The sequence below is a fragment of the Tubulanus polymorphus genome, chromosome 7 (assembly GCF_964204645.1).
Source record: "Tubulanus polymorphus chromosome 7, tnTubPoly1.2, whole genome shotgun sequence".
In the NCBI taxonomy this organism is placed as follows: Eukaryota; Metazoa; Nemertea; class Palaeonemertea; order Tubulaniformes; family Tubulanidae; genus Tubulanus; species Tubulanus polymorphus.
Window position 1 is genome coordinate 5,866,571 of NC_134031.1, and position 20,778 is coordinate 5,887,348.

The 20,778-nt window shown below is 39.4% G+C and overlaps 2 protein-coding genes and 3 non-coding genes across 5 annotated transcripts; 1 reads left to right on the forward strand and 4 right to left on the reverse strand.

Annotated features, from left to right (window-relative positions):
- Nucleotides 1-328: 328 nt before the first annotated feature.
- LOC141908560 (chordin-like) lies at nucleotides 329-9,871 on the reverse strand. The gene is made up of 23 exons (XM_074798657.1): nucleotides 9,742-9,871; nucleotides 9,175-9,275; nucleotides 8,919-9,060; nucleotides 7,867-7,956; nucleotides 7,649-7,754; nucleotides 7,438-7,528; nucleotides 6,702-6,843; nucleotides 6,407-6,535; nucleotides 6,145-6,224; nucleotides 5,721-5,862; nucleotides 5,527-5,633; nucleotides 4,983-5,111; nucleotides 4,514-4,670; nucleotides 4,057-4,346; nucleotides 3,738-3,851; nucleotides 3,482-3,658; nucleotides 3,273-3,366; nucleotides 2,788-2,951; nucleotides 2,298-2,409; nucleotides 1,961-2,029; nucleotides 1,765-1,862; nucleotides 1,549-1,648; nucleotides 329-547 (listed from the first exon to the last, which is right to left on the reverse strand). Exons 1-23 carry the CDS (start codon nucleotides 9,869-9,871, stop codon nucleotides 372-374), a joined length of 2,940 nt encoding a protein of 979 aa, XP_074654758.1. The 3' UTR covers nucleotides 329-371.
- On the forward strand, nucleotides 5,411-5,493 carry Trnal-uaa (transfer RNA leucine (anticodon UAA)). Its single transcript has one exon. It is a non-coding gene; the product is annotated as a tRNA-Leu (tRNA).
- On the reverse strand, nucleotides 5,963-6,034 carry Trnad-guc (transfer RNA aspartic acid (anticodon GUC)). The gene has a single exon. It is a non-coding gene; the product is annotated as a tRNA-Asp (tRNA).
- Nucleotides 9,872-14,184: 4,313 nt separating the features above from the next.
- On the reverse strand, nucleotides 14,185-19,809 carry LOC141908838 (uncharacterized). The gene is made up of 2 exons (XM_074799062.1): nucleotides 19,055-19,809; nucleotides 14,185-16,406 (listed from the first exon to the last, which is right to left on the reverse strand). The coding sequence occupies exons 1-2, from the start codon at nucleotides 19,097-19,099 to the stop codon at nucleotides 15,288-15,290; spliced, it is 1,164 nt and encodes a 387-aa protein (XP_074655163.1). The 5' UTR covers nucleotides 19,100-19,809; the 3' UTR covers nucleotides 14,185-15,287.
- A 317-nt stretch (nucleotides 19,810-20,126) lies between these two features.
- On the reverse strand, nucleotides 20,127-20,198 carry Trnae-uuc (transfer RNA glutamic acid (anticodon UUC)). Its single transcript has one exon. It is a non-coding gene; the product is annotated as a tRNA-Glu (tRNA).
- Nucleotides 20,199-20,778: the final 580 nt, after the last annotated feature.

Sequence of the window (20,778 nt, forward strand, 5' to 3'; positions counted from 1 at the left end):
TTATATCAAGCACGAGTATCAACCAGAGATTGGACGAAAGCGCGCGTCATCACGAATTATCACGCGATATTTGCCGAGATCTGTTTCGCCGCGTTCATCGGGTGCATCGTCTGCGTTTGGGGATCAATCCAAATAAGGTCTGTTGTTTCTGCTGGTATATCGGAACGTTGATGTCGTAATATTCGCGGCGGTATACACAGTCTCTGAGCTCGTTAGCAGTCGAGTGAAGGAAAGAATTACTATTAAAGAGCCTTGCGTGCACGCATGCGTGTAGCGGCTCTAAGCACCGGGCTTCATTACTGAATGCGAGTCCCTTATGATGTGTCGTTTCGGCAAAAATTTGCCGAAGACTCTCCGAGAAGCGCTGGTGACTAAGACAGGCCGACGAGCGCATGCGGTGTCATCGCCGCTACTTTGTTGACTTTTTTATTTCGCTGTTTCTTATTCGATCTCCCGCGAGATTTTCGTTTCGACGATTTCTTGCCGCGTCCTTTTCGCCTTTTGCCTTTGTTGTTGTTCTTCTTCGATTTCGAGCTCCTCGCATCCGCTGAAGAATAAAATAAAGGGAACATTGACAGACGTTTTCGGATTACAGAATTTTTACGAACACAAGAAAACATGTAATGTACAGAGGCGGATCTTGAGGCCAATTTTGAAGAACTTGTCACATCTCAAAGGGGCACTTTGATGTCCAAAAAAGCAATATTAGGCTTAAAATGATACCTTGTCTCATAAAATGCAATAAAATTTGTAATCATTTATTTCTATAGCTGCCGGGTCTGCTATGGTTAAATTTATCTCCGTTTTTTCAAAAAGTAATGTACAGGGTAGATAAGCAGCCGGCTTGTAAGTTAAACAGAAAGGAGAACCAAGGTATCAATCGTTTAACCTCAGGGTCACTACCGCATTGAAATGCACCAATTTTTATTGTCTTTGTTGAAAGAAATAGAAAAAAGCACTCCAAACAATTCGTTGGAATTGTGCAAGTCTCACAAGTCCCCTGGTTCCACCCCTGATGTATATTGATGTGTAAATATTTTTTGCTATTTTTGGGCCGGGAATCTCTTAGAGATTTTATCTTATACCCCTAGCCCCAGTATTCATAGAGATTCGAACAAGGCCAACGTCGCGTAGAATTGACGATGCATCCCCGTTTCTACAGGTGGTTAAAAATCTAATCGCTCGACGCGCCAAACTGATACTGAAATCCTCGATTGAATGCTATAAGACATTTTCCGACGCAATCAGGATTTTTTTTCGAACACCAGCGCGGAACTGTTCAATAAGGTCGATTGGCTATTGATACAACATAGTAACTAAGCGGATTATTGACAGACTGAGGCTATACCCCTTGCGGAAATGAGGATTAGATCTCGTCTGTCGGTTCGAGAAGAACAGATTCCTGTGCGAACTGTAGCAGACGGTTGAGTAGTACTTCGATAGGTACTCATGCCCGCTCTCAACTGAATCCCCGAATCGGTGACAGATTCTTCATCATTATCATTCGCAGAAATAAGATAGAATTCTAGTAGGGCTTGCTTTTCATACCTGAACATTTAGGGCAACACTGGTCTTTACTGAAACTCCATAGGCGCCGAGGACAAGGAAGTTTTGGACATTTCTTCTTCTGACATTTGATTTCGCCAGCCTGAAAACGATAACAGAGGGATGAAAATTAAAAAAATCCTAACGTTTTTCAAATATTTTTCTTTTTTAGAAGTTTTTGTGATAACTTTATGTTTTTAAGTTATGATAGCTGCTTACCTTACACCGGCACGTAACGCATCGAATCGTTCCGAAATCACCCACTTTCGGATTCCAGTGAGTTCCATCCGGAATACGGGACTTCCCAAATAAACAAGCTACAAAATACGAAAATTACGATTCTAAGTAACGAGAGCAAGTTGAAAATGTTGCTTTTTTTCTAAAAATTCCTCAATCTCGATAATCGCAAATATACCTTTAGCATCCGGAGAATCACCGAGCACGCTAGAGTCCTTGTTGACTACTCGACTGACTGCTGTGCTATCTGTAAAATAACATTATCAGAGTTAGTTGATGAGATTTCAAGACAATGAAAATGGTAACTTAGGGTGGCTCTTCCAGCCTGAAGTATAGTAAACTCTAGCCACTACGATCGATGACCATTTCATAAAAATTTTCTGTGAATTGGACCGGAGGACTCGGGCACTATATAGGTTGCAGTATCAGGTGTAATATTTCGATTAAACTATCCCCAGTTCTACGGATAGAATTCAATAATTTTGAATTATTGCGATCGTTGCGACAGAACATACCTGGACACACTCTGCAGCAATCAGTTTGATTTCTCCTGTACGCCTCGGCTTCCGGGCAGGTTAACGCGGGACATTCGATACGGTGACAGTCGGTTTCTTCCGTTCCATCTCCCTGTGAAAATACAAATTTCACACATCTAGTTTACAATCGAGAAACCGAAGATAAAAATTCGAGCAAATCATCCCTCTGAAATGTTGGATCCACGTATTTTTTATAAGCGTCTAAACCTGGTCTTCCATGACGTCTCTTTACAGTAAACCTTGCCTAATGTGGCAAATCGGAAAATACGTTAAAAGGCAGAAAATAATTTCGTTTTTGTCCGAGTTAGTGAAAAGTACGAGTTGGCTGTGTCTGAGTTTGGTGAGTGGTTTATTGTACTTTCTTCATGAGCTTTCCTCACGGGGAAGGTTGATAGATTGGATTTTTCAAAAACACTAAAATATGCCCGTTGATAAGCAAGAGAATACGTTATTTTGTGCCAATACTCACCTTACAACTGCAGACGGCGCAACGAACAAATCCAAACGGTGGAATGTACGGATGCCATTTGGTGCCGTAAGCGTGGTATCTCTGATCACCGTTGAAAAAACACCGATTCGCCGTCGTATTAACAGAAGAACCGACGACTGTAGCAGATTCATTGCTAGATCCGGCTGAAATAGGAAGAAATAAACGTTTCATAGTATCATACGATATAAGCGGAATAAATTATCAAATATGATTCTAAATTTGCGGGTTCGATCTTGACATTTGGCGGCCTACAACAGCGAGGATATCTCGGGCATAATTTCGTCATATAACTATAGTCGAACCAAGGTAGTGTACATATAAATTTATGGGTATGTTACGAGGTGCCCTAAGCTCAAATACCAAGTACGCTAATGGGGAAGAGTTGAGGGAGGCTGAAGAGTATCCACCAAAAATTCTAACAATAGCAAGAATTGAATAGAATTTCCGAATCGTACGATACTTACCATCACACTTCGGACAGCATTCACCCTCTATCGTCACTGGATTGTCGCACGCAACTGTAGGACATTGCATTTCATGACACGCGGTCGTTCCACGCTAAAAGAAAAGCAACGCAAGTTCAAGATGATTCGATCTCTTCTAAAAAGTCTATACGAATTTTATATACACGCGAATTCAAATCTACTCGAATCGAAGTTAGAATTAAACTTACGATGCAGCTACATGCCCGACAGGGGGCGTCTGGGTCGGGAGTCCATCTCGCTCCGTCGTCGTACATTTTACCGCTGTACATGCATTTGTATTTGTCAACGTCGTCCTGGTTATCCTTCCCCTCCTCGCCCATCACTATACTACTGTCGAACAGGGCGCATTGGTTTTCCAGCTTAACCTGGAAAATGAACGACATTCCTGTTAGGAAAATAGCTACATTAAAAAAATATTCGGATCAATTTCGAAACGAGTTTTACCTGCCCGATGATTTCGCCTTGAGGATGCGTTTTTGTGGCTATTTGTAAGAAAGCTTCGCCTTCGTTCATCGCTTCGAATAACGATTTTTCTAAACCTTCTGCGGAGCCTTTAACCTAAAAACAAAAATCAAATATTTATACATGAATAATCCCGAACATGATTTTTTTCTGAATTAGGAGCCTTATATGAAATTTTTGCTATTTTGTACAATTTTCTAAGTTATCATATTGAATGTCCAGACAGTAAAAATTCCTAAAAACTATAGCCTTTACGAATTTTTGATAAAGCCTAAACGCGTAATAGAACCGATTTACTTACATATTCCCCGATAAACCCTTTCAGCATTTGCACTTTATTCTGCGACGAAGAGGTGACCTTTCTCGACTTGGGTTTCGCTACTACGGGACCAGTGCCGCGATCGATGTATTGACCTAGTTCTGCGTAGCTCGTCATCAATTTCGTCGACTCGCCCGATTCTGTGCTCAAACCTTTGATAACCATTTGATAGTGGAGGGTGCAGCCGGCACTGAGCACGAGCCACGCGTGACCAGCCGCGCCCACCTTTCTACTCGGGTTCACGCCTACACCCGATAGTAATACAGGAAAGTCTGTAAAACAAAACATGATATTTATTTTCCTTCATTTGATTTGTTTCTGATATGACGTCATCTTCATCAAATGGCGTATCAAATATAACGATTCTAAAAAAAACCTCAAATGCCAACTAAACATTTTCAATCTACTTGAAGGATCATAACCTCGATTTAGTTTTTACCTCGGCTAGTGTCAATTTCTGGATTGAACAACAATTCGGTGACGCGTCCGTGCAGCGCGCTGACGTCATTATTCACCGTAGCGACGTTGATGAAAAATCGGTGACGTAATAACATGTAGAAGTGTTCAACTTTCGTTTTACTGATCGTGCCATTTGCCTACAAATGAATATACGATCATAAGCAATAGTAGGACGGCGAGACGACCACCTTTCTTTGTGATTTATTATAAGAACTGATAGTTTTGAAATTCCATAAGTAAATCTGATTATTCAAATAATCAATTTTGGAGAACAAATATTTCATAATCAAATTACATCAAATAATTAAAATAACAGCCAGATTTTCGTTTGAGGCTCAAATTGTAGGGGCACCATTAACTGATATCGGGGAAAGGGAAATTCATGAAATTTTGTTTGTTTTAACTGAATTTTCTGAACGAAGAATATAGCTATTTCAAGAGGTACATACCCAGCCATCGAATTTTTGCCCAATTTTCGAAAAAGATCTTTTAGCATTAGTAACTCGTTTGGTTTCCTTTTTCGTCGCATATTCTATTGTCAAACCCGTCAGTCGACTATCCAATCCGCCGATGAATATCTGAAATATATCAATACTATTTTCTCAATATCACGCGGAATACGATTCAGATTTTCGCGCGTAAAAATTATTTCGTATACAGAAGATAGATGGCGATATAATCGCTACTGCGAATGGCGATATTTATTTGCTTTAATATCTACACACGGCAACACAAAGATCCATTCCCTCGCTGCATGAGAAATTGGGTGATGATTGAGGTCGTGATTAAACTTAAGTTATGATGAAATGATACATTTCAAGCCGCATTTACTATTCAATTAGATCATATCGTACATTTTTCGCTGTTGGGTATGTGAACCAGGATGGCCGAGTGGTTAAGGCGTTGGACTTAAGTTCCAATGGACGGATGTCCGCGTGGGTTCGAACCCCACTCCTGGTAAAGTTTTTCTTTTCCATCATCTTTTAAAATTACCTTGTAATGTATTTTGCCGTGATTGTCATACGTTAAGACGGCTGATCCTGCAGCTCCAATCATTGTTTTCTCCATAGATTCAGCTCCAGACAAAACCGATTGCAAAGCTGTAATAGGGAAATTAACTACATTTTCGCACCGTCTAATCTAATTGAATACCTTGAGATGAACTGAAATCGATATAGAATACTTACTATTACAGATCGAACGAGGGGTAATCCGACCAGATATGGTTTTTCCTGATGCAGTTACGATCACTAATTTATATTTAGCTCGAGCGAATTGTCTCGATTCAGCAGTTTTCAAGTTAGTCCAAACATCAGAGAAAACTTCATCCTTAAGAAAAAAATATTGACGTTAGAATACAATCCTTTTCTAGACCATAAAACAACTAATGTATATTGGTCGGGAACAATGATTTAAAAAATCAAAACATCTCCCCGGCCGGGAATCGAACCCGGGTCTCGCACGTGACAGGCGCGGATACTCACCACTATACTACCGAGGAACGCTGACTTCAATGTGAAAAAGTAGCTTTATAAATCGTGTAGCTACTCTATACGAGCACCTGTTATTCGTTGGGTTTGAAAATTAACAGTAGGAAATATTTCAACTTACGTGATTAGACATAACTACGATGAATTCTTTCTTTATTTCTTTATCTTTCTGGAACCTGACTTTTATTGTTGTTTTGGTATCTGTAAATTTGTAAAAATATTTGTTAAATCTCAGCGCTAATCGTTCGGTTGCCTGGGTAAACTCGCCTTCCCATTGCAGTTTCTTTGCAATTAGCACTTTACACAACTACTCGGGGATTAAAATGACATGTTTACTGTTTTGATTTAGATTCAACTATAGTACATCATAACAGGTTATTTACCTTCGTTTCGTAAAAACCCTTTTATTTTTACGTGAAAATCAATCATATTGCCAGCTTCGTTCGTGCTGAACACCGCAGAACCTCCGATTCCCGTGTCTTCCCGTGAGATTAACAAAGCCGCGAACGTTTCTAAAATGTATGTATAGAAAATGTAACATGTAAGATTTCATATCAATTGATTACAAAGACGTTATTTAATTTATTCAAAATATAGTTACGTCTCGTCGCAAAAAGGTGAAACACTCAAGATATCGTTTGAAGATCTTTTTTTATCGATTTATCTTCCATAGCTTACCATCGGAGAGAGTGTCCCGTGATTCGATTTTGGCGCGAACCTCTCCTTGGGGGTGTTTTTGAGTGGCGATTACAGCGGTCAAAACGCCTCGGTGCAGATAGTTCTTAAACACGTCGGGAATATTACCCCATAGACCGCAAATCTACAATTAAAAGATTGTACTGGAAACTACAAAACCGGAAGTACATAAGAACCATTACATAAGCCGTTTTATGAACCATTACATAATGTCTCCGCAGGGGTTCGGATTTGATGGCATCAGGATAACGTAGGAGCTAAGAGGGAAACGTCCCCTTCCTTCGCTAAGGCTACCCATGAGAACACAACTATGGCCCAGGTTAGCGGCTGTGCTGAATAGGTCATGACCGGTCTAAATTTCGTCGTGTGAACGCGCCTAAAGTTTAAAGCCCACTATAAAAATCAATGATTAAGTGACGACTCATTGAAAGTGAAAAAGACCCAGAAGAAAATCCAGTAAGCGATAAGACGTGCCCTTGACGTTTCAGAAATCAACGTCGTTTTAATTTTTGGATAATAAATTTCCCTTTCAAATCCTAAATTTGTTTATAGTGGTTTTCGAATAAGTAACACGTAACCTATAACTATAATAGTTAGTAGTATATGTCTTACGACACTAATCATAATATACGGTAGTATCATCATAATGATACTGTAATTGAATGCGAGTGCGCATACGTTTAAAGAGGTAAATACGTAAGTGTGAAATGTTACTAACCTTCCCAGTCTGTTCGTTTCCTGATATTTTCTGTTCAAATAAAACTTCGTCGCTGTCGTCAACTAACCAGAAATGAGTAGGTCGTCGTATCCTGAAACAACGAATAGAATATATGAAATTTGATACGTCGATTCCTTTGTCGACTAAAAATGAATGGCCGAATTTCTAAAAATTAGTTTGATAGTCCATGGTAGAATCTAACTGAACTTACTTCTCATAGTTCACGGTGAAATAAAGATCCGATTTCTGTAGCTGGAAGCGCCCCTTAGCGACTCCGTGAGTCGTTACGTTATCCCCGGTCATCAGAGTCGAAAATTCTACAGGAAGAAAAAAAAATGAAAAATGAGAAATCATTTTCAATAAAGGCTAACTTAGCTTTGCTTAGGAAGGTTCGCGATCATGATATGTATATATTCATATATGTAATACCTTGGTAACTGGCATCCCCTACAACCCACGAATTCGTTTTACTGTCGCCCATAAATGTCATCGCAGTCTGTCCATTCGAAATCGCTTCATCTGAAATAAACAGTAAATAAAAGGAATATAGTCTCTTCGCACAGAATTCTAAGTACGTAACGTTTATTTTTTTAGGGTCAGCGTCGAGGAGACTTAACCCGAATATCTAGCGTGGACAGGGTGCACTCGACTATACACCGCGCGCGCACACCTGCAAAGTCAAAAAGTTTTCTTTTTAAATCGGTGATATTTGCTCGAATCGTTTCACATCAATTCAACACGTGCAAATTCGTCGATGATATGCGTGCGTGCGTGCGTGTGTGAATGTGGGAAATTATTACGCGGAATTCCGCAGACGTCAAGTTGAAATTTAGGCAATATATGATAAATTTCATATATTAAAACATCACGAAGATTGTGTGATGATGCGCTGAACGACTGATTGCAGTTATTTTGAACAGTAGATTTGTAGGTTTACAAAAATTAAGATTGAATTTCTTGAAATTATACCAGCCTGGTCGAAACATATCGGAAGAGTTAGCCTTATCCTAAATTCAAACGATGCTGACATGTTTTCCATAGTGGAGACCCGAACTTTTAAGACGGTCCCAAAAAACTGTTGACTTAACGATGCCACATTTTAGTAGAAGAAGGGAAGTGTCTCATTACACTTCCCTGGTAGAAACTATCGTGGGCGTCACCAGTGGGGAGTCGGGGCTTTTAAATCTAAGTTCCGAATTAGTTTCGAATTTAGTTTTTTTCACATTCAGGAAATTTCATAGAATACATTGCATTTGACGATCTTAGAAAGATTCAAACAATTTCAAGAATTCAGAAATGCTCGTCTGCCATCGACGCTCGGCGGATGCGGTTTTTTAGGACCAATAAATTGTCACATCAACATGAAACAGCCCACCCAATAACCGAGGTGTGTCCTCCAAAAAACCTCCAACCAATTTGTATAGCTATCTAGACTACGAATGGTTATAAAAATGATCGTTATAGAATATGTATCAATTTACCTTTTTCAGGGCAGGTTTTGCAGCACGCTCCTGGTAAAGTTACTGGATTTTCGCAATCGGCTTCCGGACATTCCTGTTTGATGTAACGACACGACACTTTTCCTTTTCTGGCATATCGCTCGCTCTTACTGTTTTTCTTAATCTAGCGATCGGAAAAAAAAGCGCTGATCAAAAATTACGCCTGACAAGCACAAATTGCGCAATCGAGTTAATAAAGGAAAGATTGATTTATCAAATTTTGAATAGAAATGCTTACCGGGGCGCATCGGCACTTTATACACCTCATGAATCCATACGGTTCTAAAGTCGGTTTCCATACATCTCCTAGATTATACCTTTTACCGCCTAATTTACATCCTAGAATAGAAAAACTCGAATTATCAACAATCGCCAGCGCTCATTTTATGGGCTCTATATTTTAAGATAGGAAAATTCGATCGATTGGATAATGGAAATCGATTGCTACTTCAATGGTCATTAGTGGATCATAGAACGCATGGAGGAAATCTGTCCATTTCTGCAGAATTTTTAGATAATCGTATTTTGTGTTTCATCTACGTTGAACTACCATCGTACTATAACTGAAAAGCTGGAGCCAGTTGTACAGAAGAGTCGTGACTTAAGTTGTCTTAAAGTTGTCTTAAATCTTACGACAGGTCTTAAGTTGTTAAATTGGCTATAAAACTAAGTTGGTCTTAGACTGATCTTAAGTCTTAGCCATGACTATGCAACCGGCCCCTGGAGCTTTGATATGGTTCACAATCTAAACCGTGAATATATGTACATATAAAGATATCTATAAGAGATATTAAACTGAGTTTACCTGGTACTTTGTTTCTGTGTTCTACGGCATCGCTGTCTGGAGTTAGCGGTAGTAAAGCTTCGTTAATCCCGATTAGCACAAAATAAGTGAGTACTTGTACGATGCTCGTCATAGCAGACGATACGAACATGGTTCACTGTCACGAATCACCGCAAATCAATTGAAGTTATCCAAATTCCTATACTCGCTTCACAAAAACCACCACTTCGATGTTTTGTATGTGGTCCTCCCCCTAGCGGTTGGAATTGTTCGACTGGAAGGTCCTCGACGATGTGAATAGATAGTAGATTGAACGTGTTGTGGTTGGAGGTCTGGTGGCAGGTCGGCTATTTATTCAAAAATTAAACCGGCAACCCGCGGTGTCATCTCGTCTACAAATTTGATTGGTGATCGGACATCACTCAAACACCTGCTTAACCCTGGCAATCATCGGAATAAATCATGCAAATTAGCAAGCCAGTACGTATGCTCAGCGGCTATTAATTAACCAACTAGTAAATTAGTTAGTTGACACAAAGTGTCGAAACTTAATTGCGATGTTAGTAATTAACATAACTACCAATCTAATCAACACAACGTACTAATTACACAGTTTTGTTTTTGGGACAATTGAGCTTATGTCAGCGTGCAGTTGGAGAAATATAGAGTTCACACGCCGATCACTACTTACTAATCATCGATCCTTTGAAATATATTCAATTTGGATAACAATACCCTATATCTTGAGAATCAAAAGTTTCTTTCTGTGGTTAAGATTGAAACGCATTAATTATCTTTCCAAACAAAGCTTTAGCACTGAGAAAAAAATGCAAGCCCCTAAACACAAACACAATCAACGAAATAAGGCAGGCAATTTCTTAGAATTACTCAAGTTTTAAGAAAAACGTTTTAGAAAATCAACAGTTACAAAACGAGCGTCCATGTTCTTGATACTATATTTGCTTGATTTAAAAACTGTTATCATTTTCTTTTTTGAAAAAAGTAGACACGACCAGCGATTCCGATGTGAATAAACGCCGAATGATTGAATGAATGAATGAATTTATTTTGCATTTCATAACAACATTATATAATAGAAAAAATGACAGGATTTCGTATGAGCTTTTCTACAATATAGAGTAATAATGAAAATACATGAGACCCAGAGAAGTCAAGATGTGACTTATGCGAATCCGAGCCCCCTTACCAATGAAACCAATAATAGAGATCGTAAGTACAAAGAATAGAATATAAACGAATGAAACAATTGGAAAAAGCAAAGCAATATTCAATATCGAGTTCAGTTTACAGTACGTCAGTAAAACTACGAAGGGTTTGTTTTGCCGGAGTTAGATTTATTGTGTAATCTTGTAGTTGTGAGTCTGGTATTAAAATTAAGATATCCGAGAAACCCGGCATAAGGGCGTTAAAGTTTCATAATAACACAATACGGATGAAATTTAATGGAATATTCTGTTAAACGACCAAAATTCCCTGGGCCCGGTTTTGTAAACTGGTATTTACTTTAACCAGGGGGTTAATTCAATTCATTTTCAATTGAGTTAACCCCCGGTTTAAAGCTAACACCAAACTGGGCCCTGGTTTTTGTCCTTCTTGTGTAGTTTGGAGAGATGTCATAAGTATTTCTTTAAAAGCGTGATATGTGTGTACCTACAAAAACTCCTTGAAAATTATTTTTGGTTTTTCGACCATCTTCTGGTCACATTGTAATAATGTAACATGTACTGTAACGCAGAATTATTTATGTTCAAATCTTTTTTGGTAAACTATGGCGCAAAATAAACTTTGAAAGCGGCAATTGTTGCCCATTCATATGTTTAACATGACGATTATACATAATTTAGCAGTTATTAATAGCTAGATACGAATATATGGTGAATATTTAGAATTTGCTTAAGAACCGACAAAATAAGGGAATCTCTCGGAGATTTTTTTTTCTTATTTGCAAAAGCATCGACCGGCACACAGGTGTTGGGGAGGAATAGACTTGGCGAGGAATGTTGATATGAGTATCATTATAGTTTACAATGATTGGAGAAGAGCCACTTAAATGACGCTGATCAGGAGTTCCTTCAATTCTGAACAATACACTAGACACCTGACAATAACGTCTATGAGATCACGTTAAAGTCGTTTTTTCAAACCCTCGAATACATCTCAAAAAGCGCATCTGCCTTTTGACTGACGAATAAAAACGCAAATGCACTCAAGTGTCTCTTGTTTCACTGTTAAGTACATATTTCATCATCAAAGAGTCTGTTCAGTTTTTCTGTCGTCAAATTTCATTATTTTCTCAGGGAAAGAAAATGCGATTTCTAAAACGTACATTATACATACGTTCATCAAAGGATGGATCATGTTTTCTTGGTTGACTCCATCGGTATAGGACTGGTTGCGAAAGGTAACGCATTGCTGGTGAGGCGTGTGGTGTCGAATTTTGGTGTCGAATTTTGTTAGCTATAAAATCTAAAAGGGTGGTACCTCCACAATGGCGTTCACACGGGTATTTCAGTACAGTACTCTATCGGACGTTATCGTCTGAACACAGTCCCTACCCGGACCTCGCTTCATTGTTCCGTTATACCAAAGTGGGCCGAATTATGAAACATTTGAACTATTAGAATTATCTCTTTTTGGAAGAGCTGAATATTTAGTTAATATGCACATTCAAGCGCGTCACAGAATTTGATCACCGTCACATAGCAAAAACTTCACGTTACTCCCATTTCATAACTGCATTCTTCTTTATTATAATTCAATAAACGTACTAACGACTCCTACATTCTTTATTTCATTTCGTTCATCAACAAACATGCTGTTTCATCTGAATCGATTAAGTAACGAGGCTGTCTGCGAGTTGATCGCAAATGGTTTGTTCTATAACGGTCTACGGTGACATGGATGATCTGTAGCTAGCAGACAGGGGCCGGTTCCATAGTCACGACTTAAGACCAAACGCTGTCGTAAATCTTAAGACTGGTCTTAAGTCGTTAGTTTGGCTATAGAATTAAGTTGGTCTTAGAACGGTCTTAAGTCTAAGCCCTGACAATGGAACCGGTCCCTGGAACCTTATTCACTAACGCCCCGCAACGCACAATTTTCGTCGCAAATCCTCCCACAACTCAGCATGTGCGTTCAACAGTTGTGAGTTGGGGTTAACTCCGAGTTGAAATTGATTCATTTCTAATGAGTTAACTCAGATTCAAATCTGTACTGTGGAACTGGGTCCCGGATCCAGTGACACTGTCACAAATTAGAATTGACTCTGAGTTAAAATTACCGGCAGTTCATTTTTAATGAGTTTACTCTTAACTCACAACTGTGGAACTGGGTCCTGGAGTTTTGAGTGATATATGAAATTATCAAATATTTAAAAAAAATTATTTTGCGTTTTTTTCAATTTTTTTCTGTGGAGCGTGCGGCTGCAGTCGGGGCCGTGTTTCAGATGGTACCTGGTATACTGAGCGTCAAAATTTATTTCGAAAAGCGCGATGAAGACCCAAATTTCTCATCCGGTTCCTAAGTCAGAGAGATGCGCGAGAATGTCCCTGTTATAACCAGCCAATGGTGAGCTAATATAGGGTATGAAATAATTCAACGATGAAACGACAATCACCTGAGCCTCTAAGGGATTATCAGTGGGTTCGAGATTTTTCTTCAGATTAAGGGGAGGCCATAGGAGCCACCGACCACTAAACTCTGCCGCTATACCACGATTCCTAAGTCCACAATCATTGTACATATTGACGTAAATGCACTGGATTCAATCAGGATTCGAGGCATGCTTTTCTTAAACTCCGGACACCGGGAAACGGGGCTTGATCGTTGATGAGTCTTCGAATGAAAAAAATGACGATTCTACCAAAACGATGAGTCTGAATTTGTCACCGATATTTACTGGCTGACGGCAGTGACTCAGGTACGGGACTCAGCGGCATTAAACTATCATCGACTAAAATAGATCGATGATGTCATCACGTATCGATTCCACGGTGGACGAAAAACGACCGAACTAAATACTCACTCTCTTCCCTTCTCTCACTTTAGAAATAAATCATTTAGTAAAATTTCATTTAGAAAAATCATTCTATTTTTATTATTATTATTATCATCGTTATCATTATTATTCATTATCTTTGCGATTACATCATATCAGACATTTTACACAACAGCGAAAAATTATAAATCATATTGCACATTGAATAAAATGCTTTACATTTCTGGTGCCTTGGGGTATTACCCCAAGCTGTGACTTGGTTCAGAACGTACACATAATTCATTTAGCACATTCAACCTGGAACCAACATCACAGAATGTGAAATATTTCAAGTTTAAGGAACGGTTATACGTTACAGTTCTATCGTCCTCTTATCATTTCAACCTTTTGATACCGAAATACCGATACATTTTTTTTTTTAAATAAATTTTTCGTTTTTTCTTTCGTTTTGCTCTTTTTCTAATTCGTATAGATTTCTTAGTTTTGTTTCGAAACGAAATAATTACCCTGAGAAATATGAATACTTCGTCGGGAAATTCGAAAAGCTCGAAAAACGACGCGCGAAAATTGTAGGAATTCCTACAAAAAAAAAATTCCGGAAAAAGACCTTCCCGTCGTCTTCATCTATATATATATCTATACAAAGGGCAATCAAATCAGCGATCTCATTTTTAATCTTTTAATTCAATTCATTTTAATGTATTTTATAGTTCAATTCATTTCATTCGCGACACATTGTATTGTATAATACCGACAAAAGAATAATAGAATCACAAGAAAACACATGAGGTATATGATTGTTTATATGATACGTATTGATGTGCAAAAATCCAAACGCCGAAATACATTTCCATTACTGGTTTTTAGTAGAAAATATCAAATATAGCGGTGTTGAATTTCAACGAATTCTCGAAATCCGTGATCCTTTAAGAGATGGCACATGCCGTTTGGTGATGGGCATTGTTTAGAATAGAAACTGCAACGACAGTAAACAGTTGAATAGGTAGCTTAGTTGGATTTTTGCACGATTTTGAGCCGATGATATAAAATGCCTTTCTAAATACGAACGAAACATCTTAGGTATCAATTGATGAATAGAACAGTTCACAGCGATAACCGACTAGAAGATTGTTCCCTTTGCCCGTTCTGACTGTCTCCTCTGTCTACGTCACAAGACAACGAATTGAACATGATTGAGTATAAAACCGGGCAGAGGGCGAAACATGTTAAAAAACGACATTCAAATACTGGTAAAACATGGATTGAAGATTGCACTAATATCACGTTTAATAAATGTTGTATCATGACAACAGTCAATTTCAGAGTTAATTAACAGTTGCAAATGGGTCCTGATTGAAATACATGTGACTAAAAATACCTGTATTTCCTGACCGTTCTATTTATCACTATAAACCGAGTAATACAAGTATTCACTGGTTACAAAAGTGACCCAAGAAATTCGAACTCATAATCAGCGAATTATGATCATTGTATATAGAAAATGCTATGTATCGGAAAACTTGCTTTTTCTATGATTACAAAATATTCATCATACAGCTCTGTTAGCATCGAACGTCTCATCGGTGTAAAATTCAAGGGAAGGTCTCGATTTCAACGCCGACGGAATGTATTGATCGACGTCCTCGACGAGTTCGGCCGGTGTAATGTCGGTGTAGTTTTTCCACGATTCGATTTTTTCGAAGTTGTCGTAATTGATGCGACTATCGTCGCTGTTGGATTCGGTATCATCGGATATTATGTCACTAAAGCATATACTGTGCAGGTCGTCGCTGTCGTACGAGCAGCTGCTACATTCGTGGTCGGTTTCGCTCACTTCCAAGTGACAGGCGTCTATCGGTAGAACTGCGGCCGAATTTTCAGGCGATTTAGTGACGTCATCGAAATCTCGGCCCACGTCGTCGAATTCGCGATCAATCGATACAGCGGAATGTTTATTGTTGTACTTTTCGTTTAAAATCACAGTTTCGTAACTCGCCGTATCGACGGAATCGACGCTGCAACTTTCGGCGTCCGACGCGATGCCCGAATCCGTCGAAATTCCCACCGGACACGCGTTGTTGCCGTTTTCGTCAACCGACGGCGACCGGACGAACAGCGACTTATCCTCGAGAACGTATCCGGGAATCGACATCACGACATTTTTCACGTCGTCATTCCGACCCGAGCAGAACATATCGATCGGACTTCGAAATTCGTCGAGTTCGTGTTGATCTATCATAGTCGAGCTATCGTTTTCTCGAAATACAGTCTGAACGCCGAAACGCGTTCGAAACTTGCGATTACACTTTATAATCGCGATTACCGCGATAAACAAAACAACTATGACGCTACCTGTGCTGGCTACGATAATCCAAAGGATTGAATCTCCACGAGCTTCCGGCGAATTCATCGAATGCATTGAGAACGATCTCAACAAAATTCTTTTGTCTTCCATAGCCGCGGACACGGGCGGTTTCCGAGCTATATCCGCGTAAAATTGTCGAGCTTCGGTTTTCTCTGTTTCGGTTTCCTCTTGAGATAATGTTGGCTGATCGTTTGCAGGCGCCGGCTGTTTAAGTTCTGGTTCTTCGTTAAGATGGAATTGTCGGTCTATATCCCGAATATCGTCGATCGCGGATTGGTCAGTTTCGACAGGAAATAGGCATACCTGCAACGACAATGACTAATAGTTATGCGTACGTAATTAGCACTTTTCCTTCCCATGCACGCTTGTCAACTTTCATTCAAACATTTAAGCGTACCGGTATAGATGATTTAAGTAATGGATTTCGCTGTACATGTACATCTAAACTTTTTTTTAAATATTTCTTTTCTAAATGTCAAATCACACCAGGACTATTGTGAAATGAAAAACGACTGGAGAGACTGAGTACTGATTTAGATAAAAATTTGACCAAACTTGAAAGTTACACAGATCACGAAGGGTTCAATTTGTCTAATCAGATAACGAGTTATACGTCATCGGGATTTTAATTTGCGTTGGTCATCAGGCGCGAGCACACGAGAGCATATTAAACCCGGAACAACCGTTCACATCGGTGCCAAATGCTGGCCCCGTGCCACTTTGGCCCGAGCCTGTTTAGCCCGACAGTTGCACCAGATCCGAGCCAAATTTCGGCAGGGTCGAATCATTGCTTGTGAATTGCACAATTGGTGAAGTGACTCAATTTGCTTTGTTTGAGCTTTGAGCATTGTCTATATTGTCTATTATTAACGAGTGAGTGGGTTACGTGTGAACTGATAAGGCACGGGCCAAATAAATCGTCTCCTTGTGATCGTGGCTTTGACCTGCAACCAAATTAAATCTATATATGATAACTCTGTACCGCATTTATTTTTGTATTTGAATGTATTTATAATTGTTCAGTGCAAATTTTCTTTGTGAACTAAAAATGAAATGAAAAATGAAAGATTTAGAGGAATATGCTGCTTATGAACACATACAATTCAATTACCGCTTTTCATGTTATTCACAAAATGTCCCCTCCCAATGTCAGATGGAACTTTTTCCTGGATTTAACTCTACATCTTAAGCTTATGGAAATGAATTAGTCTTGCAAATGTCAAATTACGTCGGGCGGGGTGATTGCGAAATCTAAACGATTCTGGAGATACAGGGTGATTTACATAACTATAGGGGGTAAGAGGGGCCACAGGGACACCATGCCCTCTTGGTGAATTACTTGCTGCAAATTTCAACCCCCTGGCGAAGAAATACAGAAACCAATGAGCATGATTGAAACGCACCAGTATTATAGAACATGTCAAGAGCTACAATTCCGGAATTGATTGTGGTTACAAAAAATTGCAAGGTACTTCAAAATAAAGAAAATAGACTGTCCCGTTCGTGATGATCACCAACTGCGTAAAAGTTAACAGTTTAAAAACACCGCAAAACGCCGATAGCCTATGTTAATAGTTGCTTTCCATAGTGCACCCAGGGAAGTGTAATGCGACATTATACTTCCCACCCAACTCGAACTTCAATCAAAAATGGCAAACAGTTAGCACAGGTCTCGGAATTCAGGCCAAAATTTACTTTTTGGCACAATAGAGGTCACGGGATGGCTATGTTGTGTCCGATTGACCCATTTTGCTCATGAAGAATAGTTTAAGTCCCAAGTGCGCTAAAAATTGAACCACACTCAATGCCGTCAGCACTCATGGATGTTAGGCAGCACAGATCGCGAATGGTCATCGCCTCCTCAATCAACTTGTCAAATAACAAGCAATATTGTCATCGGGATTTTGATTTTCGCTGGTCACAAGCCGTGTTCACTTATCCACTATTTAGACACCGTTCCAAATGGGTCCGTATACCTGGAACAGGTAAAATGCGGAACGGACCGAATCAGAATATGCGTTCACACACATGCGTTGCTAAATTGGCTACACTGTTATTATCTCTAAAGGGTTTTGATTTGATTGTGTTTTTATTGTTCGTCATGGAAGTTCGTCTGCAACATAAACCCGGATGTTATTCACGGATGTTGAAAAAATGTTCATATTTTCATCGCATCCAAAAATTTCAGGTTCACAATTTTTTGTACGCCAGTTTGCTTTGGGTTTTCCGCTCACGTGCGCCCAGCGTGATTACCGGTACTTGAAGATTGCGAGCGCATTGTACGATTCCTTATCTTCCCTTTTCTTCGCATGCTTCTTTTGATCTTGAGTTCAATCTATGTTTTGATCGAGTTAGATGTAAGTATCCCACCGAAACTCGGTAGCGTTTGGGACTATAGATATTTCACCGTTTGATCTAATTACGAATCGAGAGAATCAAGCAAATGGGATTTTCCAAATCGAATTTTTAGTAAAACCTTAATTTACACTAAGCGTTCATTGAGTCGAACGCCGATAATAGTCTAACAAGTACTCAATAGCCAGTATCACATGGGCAGATGAATCATCCCCGGGCCAAATTGGCACAGATCAGGCCCGATTCAAATTTGGCTCGCACCTTCATACATAGGCCTAAACTGATCACTCGATATTAAACAATACTTTAAAAAAGAGAAGCGAGTCACTCCCAGTACCAGTTACAATTCACACGCAATAATTTCACCTGTGCTAAATTTGGCTCGAGCCTGGTCCGAAGTTTACAGTCGGGCCATACGGGCACGGACCCATTTTGGCACCCGTGTGAACAGTGTTGTTCCTCGCTAAAAATCGTGTAATCGCGGCTATGAAGAATTTGGGAAAGAGCGTATCTAACGATTGATTCCAAACTGGGTTTAACTTTTTTGGAGTCAATGATTTCATTTTCCATATATACAACTAGATATTTTTACTCACCTGTACAAAAACGAGTGGCCAAATAAAAGCTTGAAGGAACTTCATCGTGTATATAATGTATCAATATATTCCGTTTGTCTGATAAATTATTCTCGTCGCCGATTCGGGTCGGTTAAATACTATAGAATCAAACCGCTTGCATCGAAACCGATACCGATAGTATCATAATGACTCCTTGTCTCATTGTTCAATTTGGGAAAATACTGTATCTATTTTTAAGCCGAACGGTTTTTTTCGCCTGTTGAAATACCCCGTCAGTCCTCGAGTTGTTTACACGCTATACTTGTACTATTCTCACCGAATCGTTCGCTTTTGTTTCCCGGATCGGAGACAGCAACAGATATTATGAAAAATCGTTCACACCCACGGCAGATGAATCATCCTGCATACCGATACCGTTGACAGCACGCGGGATTATAATTCCCGAGGACCAGTTCCCGACCCGCGTCTATCTCTATACACCCGAAAGGTTTTCTCTAATGTCCTTGTGTGTTTTTTTTTCTCGATGTTTTCGTCAAAATGCCGCTACAAAATGAAGTGATCTCACGACGGCTCTATCTCAGCTGTTAGTAATATTTCAGCCCTCCGCGTATATCGAGAAAGAATTTATGAGTCACCCCAATGTTCGGTATGGACGGTTCCGGGAATATCTGAGGAGCAAAGAATCGTATTTCCCGTGTGGAGCTGATATCCGTGTGTACCTCTGACAGATACATATATTTCGTCCCAATTTCAGAATAATAATATCTAAGTGATTGTTATAACATGTTGGACTATTGATCTTAGACTTTCCCCTGCTACTATGAAATTGGAGCGCAGCCAGTTACGCGTACTGTCACACTGCGATCGATAGGGAAACCCCAAGTTTGACGTCATAGATTCTCCGTGGCGGGAACAGCAAACAAGCGTAGCATGAGAACGGATGAAAAATTGTCTACTTACGGTACTACAAAGGAAGGCGTGTTGGACACACCTGTGTTTGCACAAAGGAAGGACAAAGATTCAAGTTGCACACAATATATACACATGTACTTGTAGACATCCATTGTACAATGAGACGGAAAAAAATGAGTTCCCACACCGGGAATCGAACCCGGGCCGCCTGGGTGAAAGCCAGGAATCCTAACCACTAGACCATATGGGAAGCTACTTTACCTCCGCATACGACTAGTTATTAAAAGTTACGGAGGATCGAAACTGACAAGAAAACTAAGGTCGTCGAATAGGGCACTTAAGTTTTATTTTTACCCGGTAAATAGAATTTAAGACGGTAATTACTTAAAAAATTCAAAACGGAGGGATGCATGAAGAAACCTATTAAGGATTATAAGATTTTCAGGCATGGCACACGCTCGGATAGCGGGCATGGAAATCTTTAAAAAAAACCATGATTAAATCCAATTATACGTATCTCACAATTACCCGGTACATGGACGCCCATGCTCTCATCCACTGAAGTCCTAAAATCAAATTCGTTAGTACCCAGTATAAAATCTATTGAAATCATTGCATATATAACTTCTTGTTATAATCAATAAATTTGCTTCACCTCTTATAGCGCTTAAAGAAAGATCGGAAATTTCTAATAATCCTTTTTGGGCTGTTTGATGCTGGTTAAGCCTCGGGGTTAAAAAAATAGGAAAAATTTTTCCAGGAATAAAAAATGGAACATCATGTAATTTGCAAAAGTTACTAAAGCAGATTTTATTCAAGGTCTGACTATG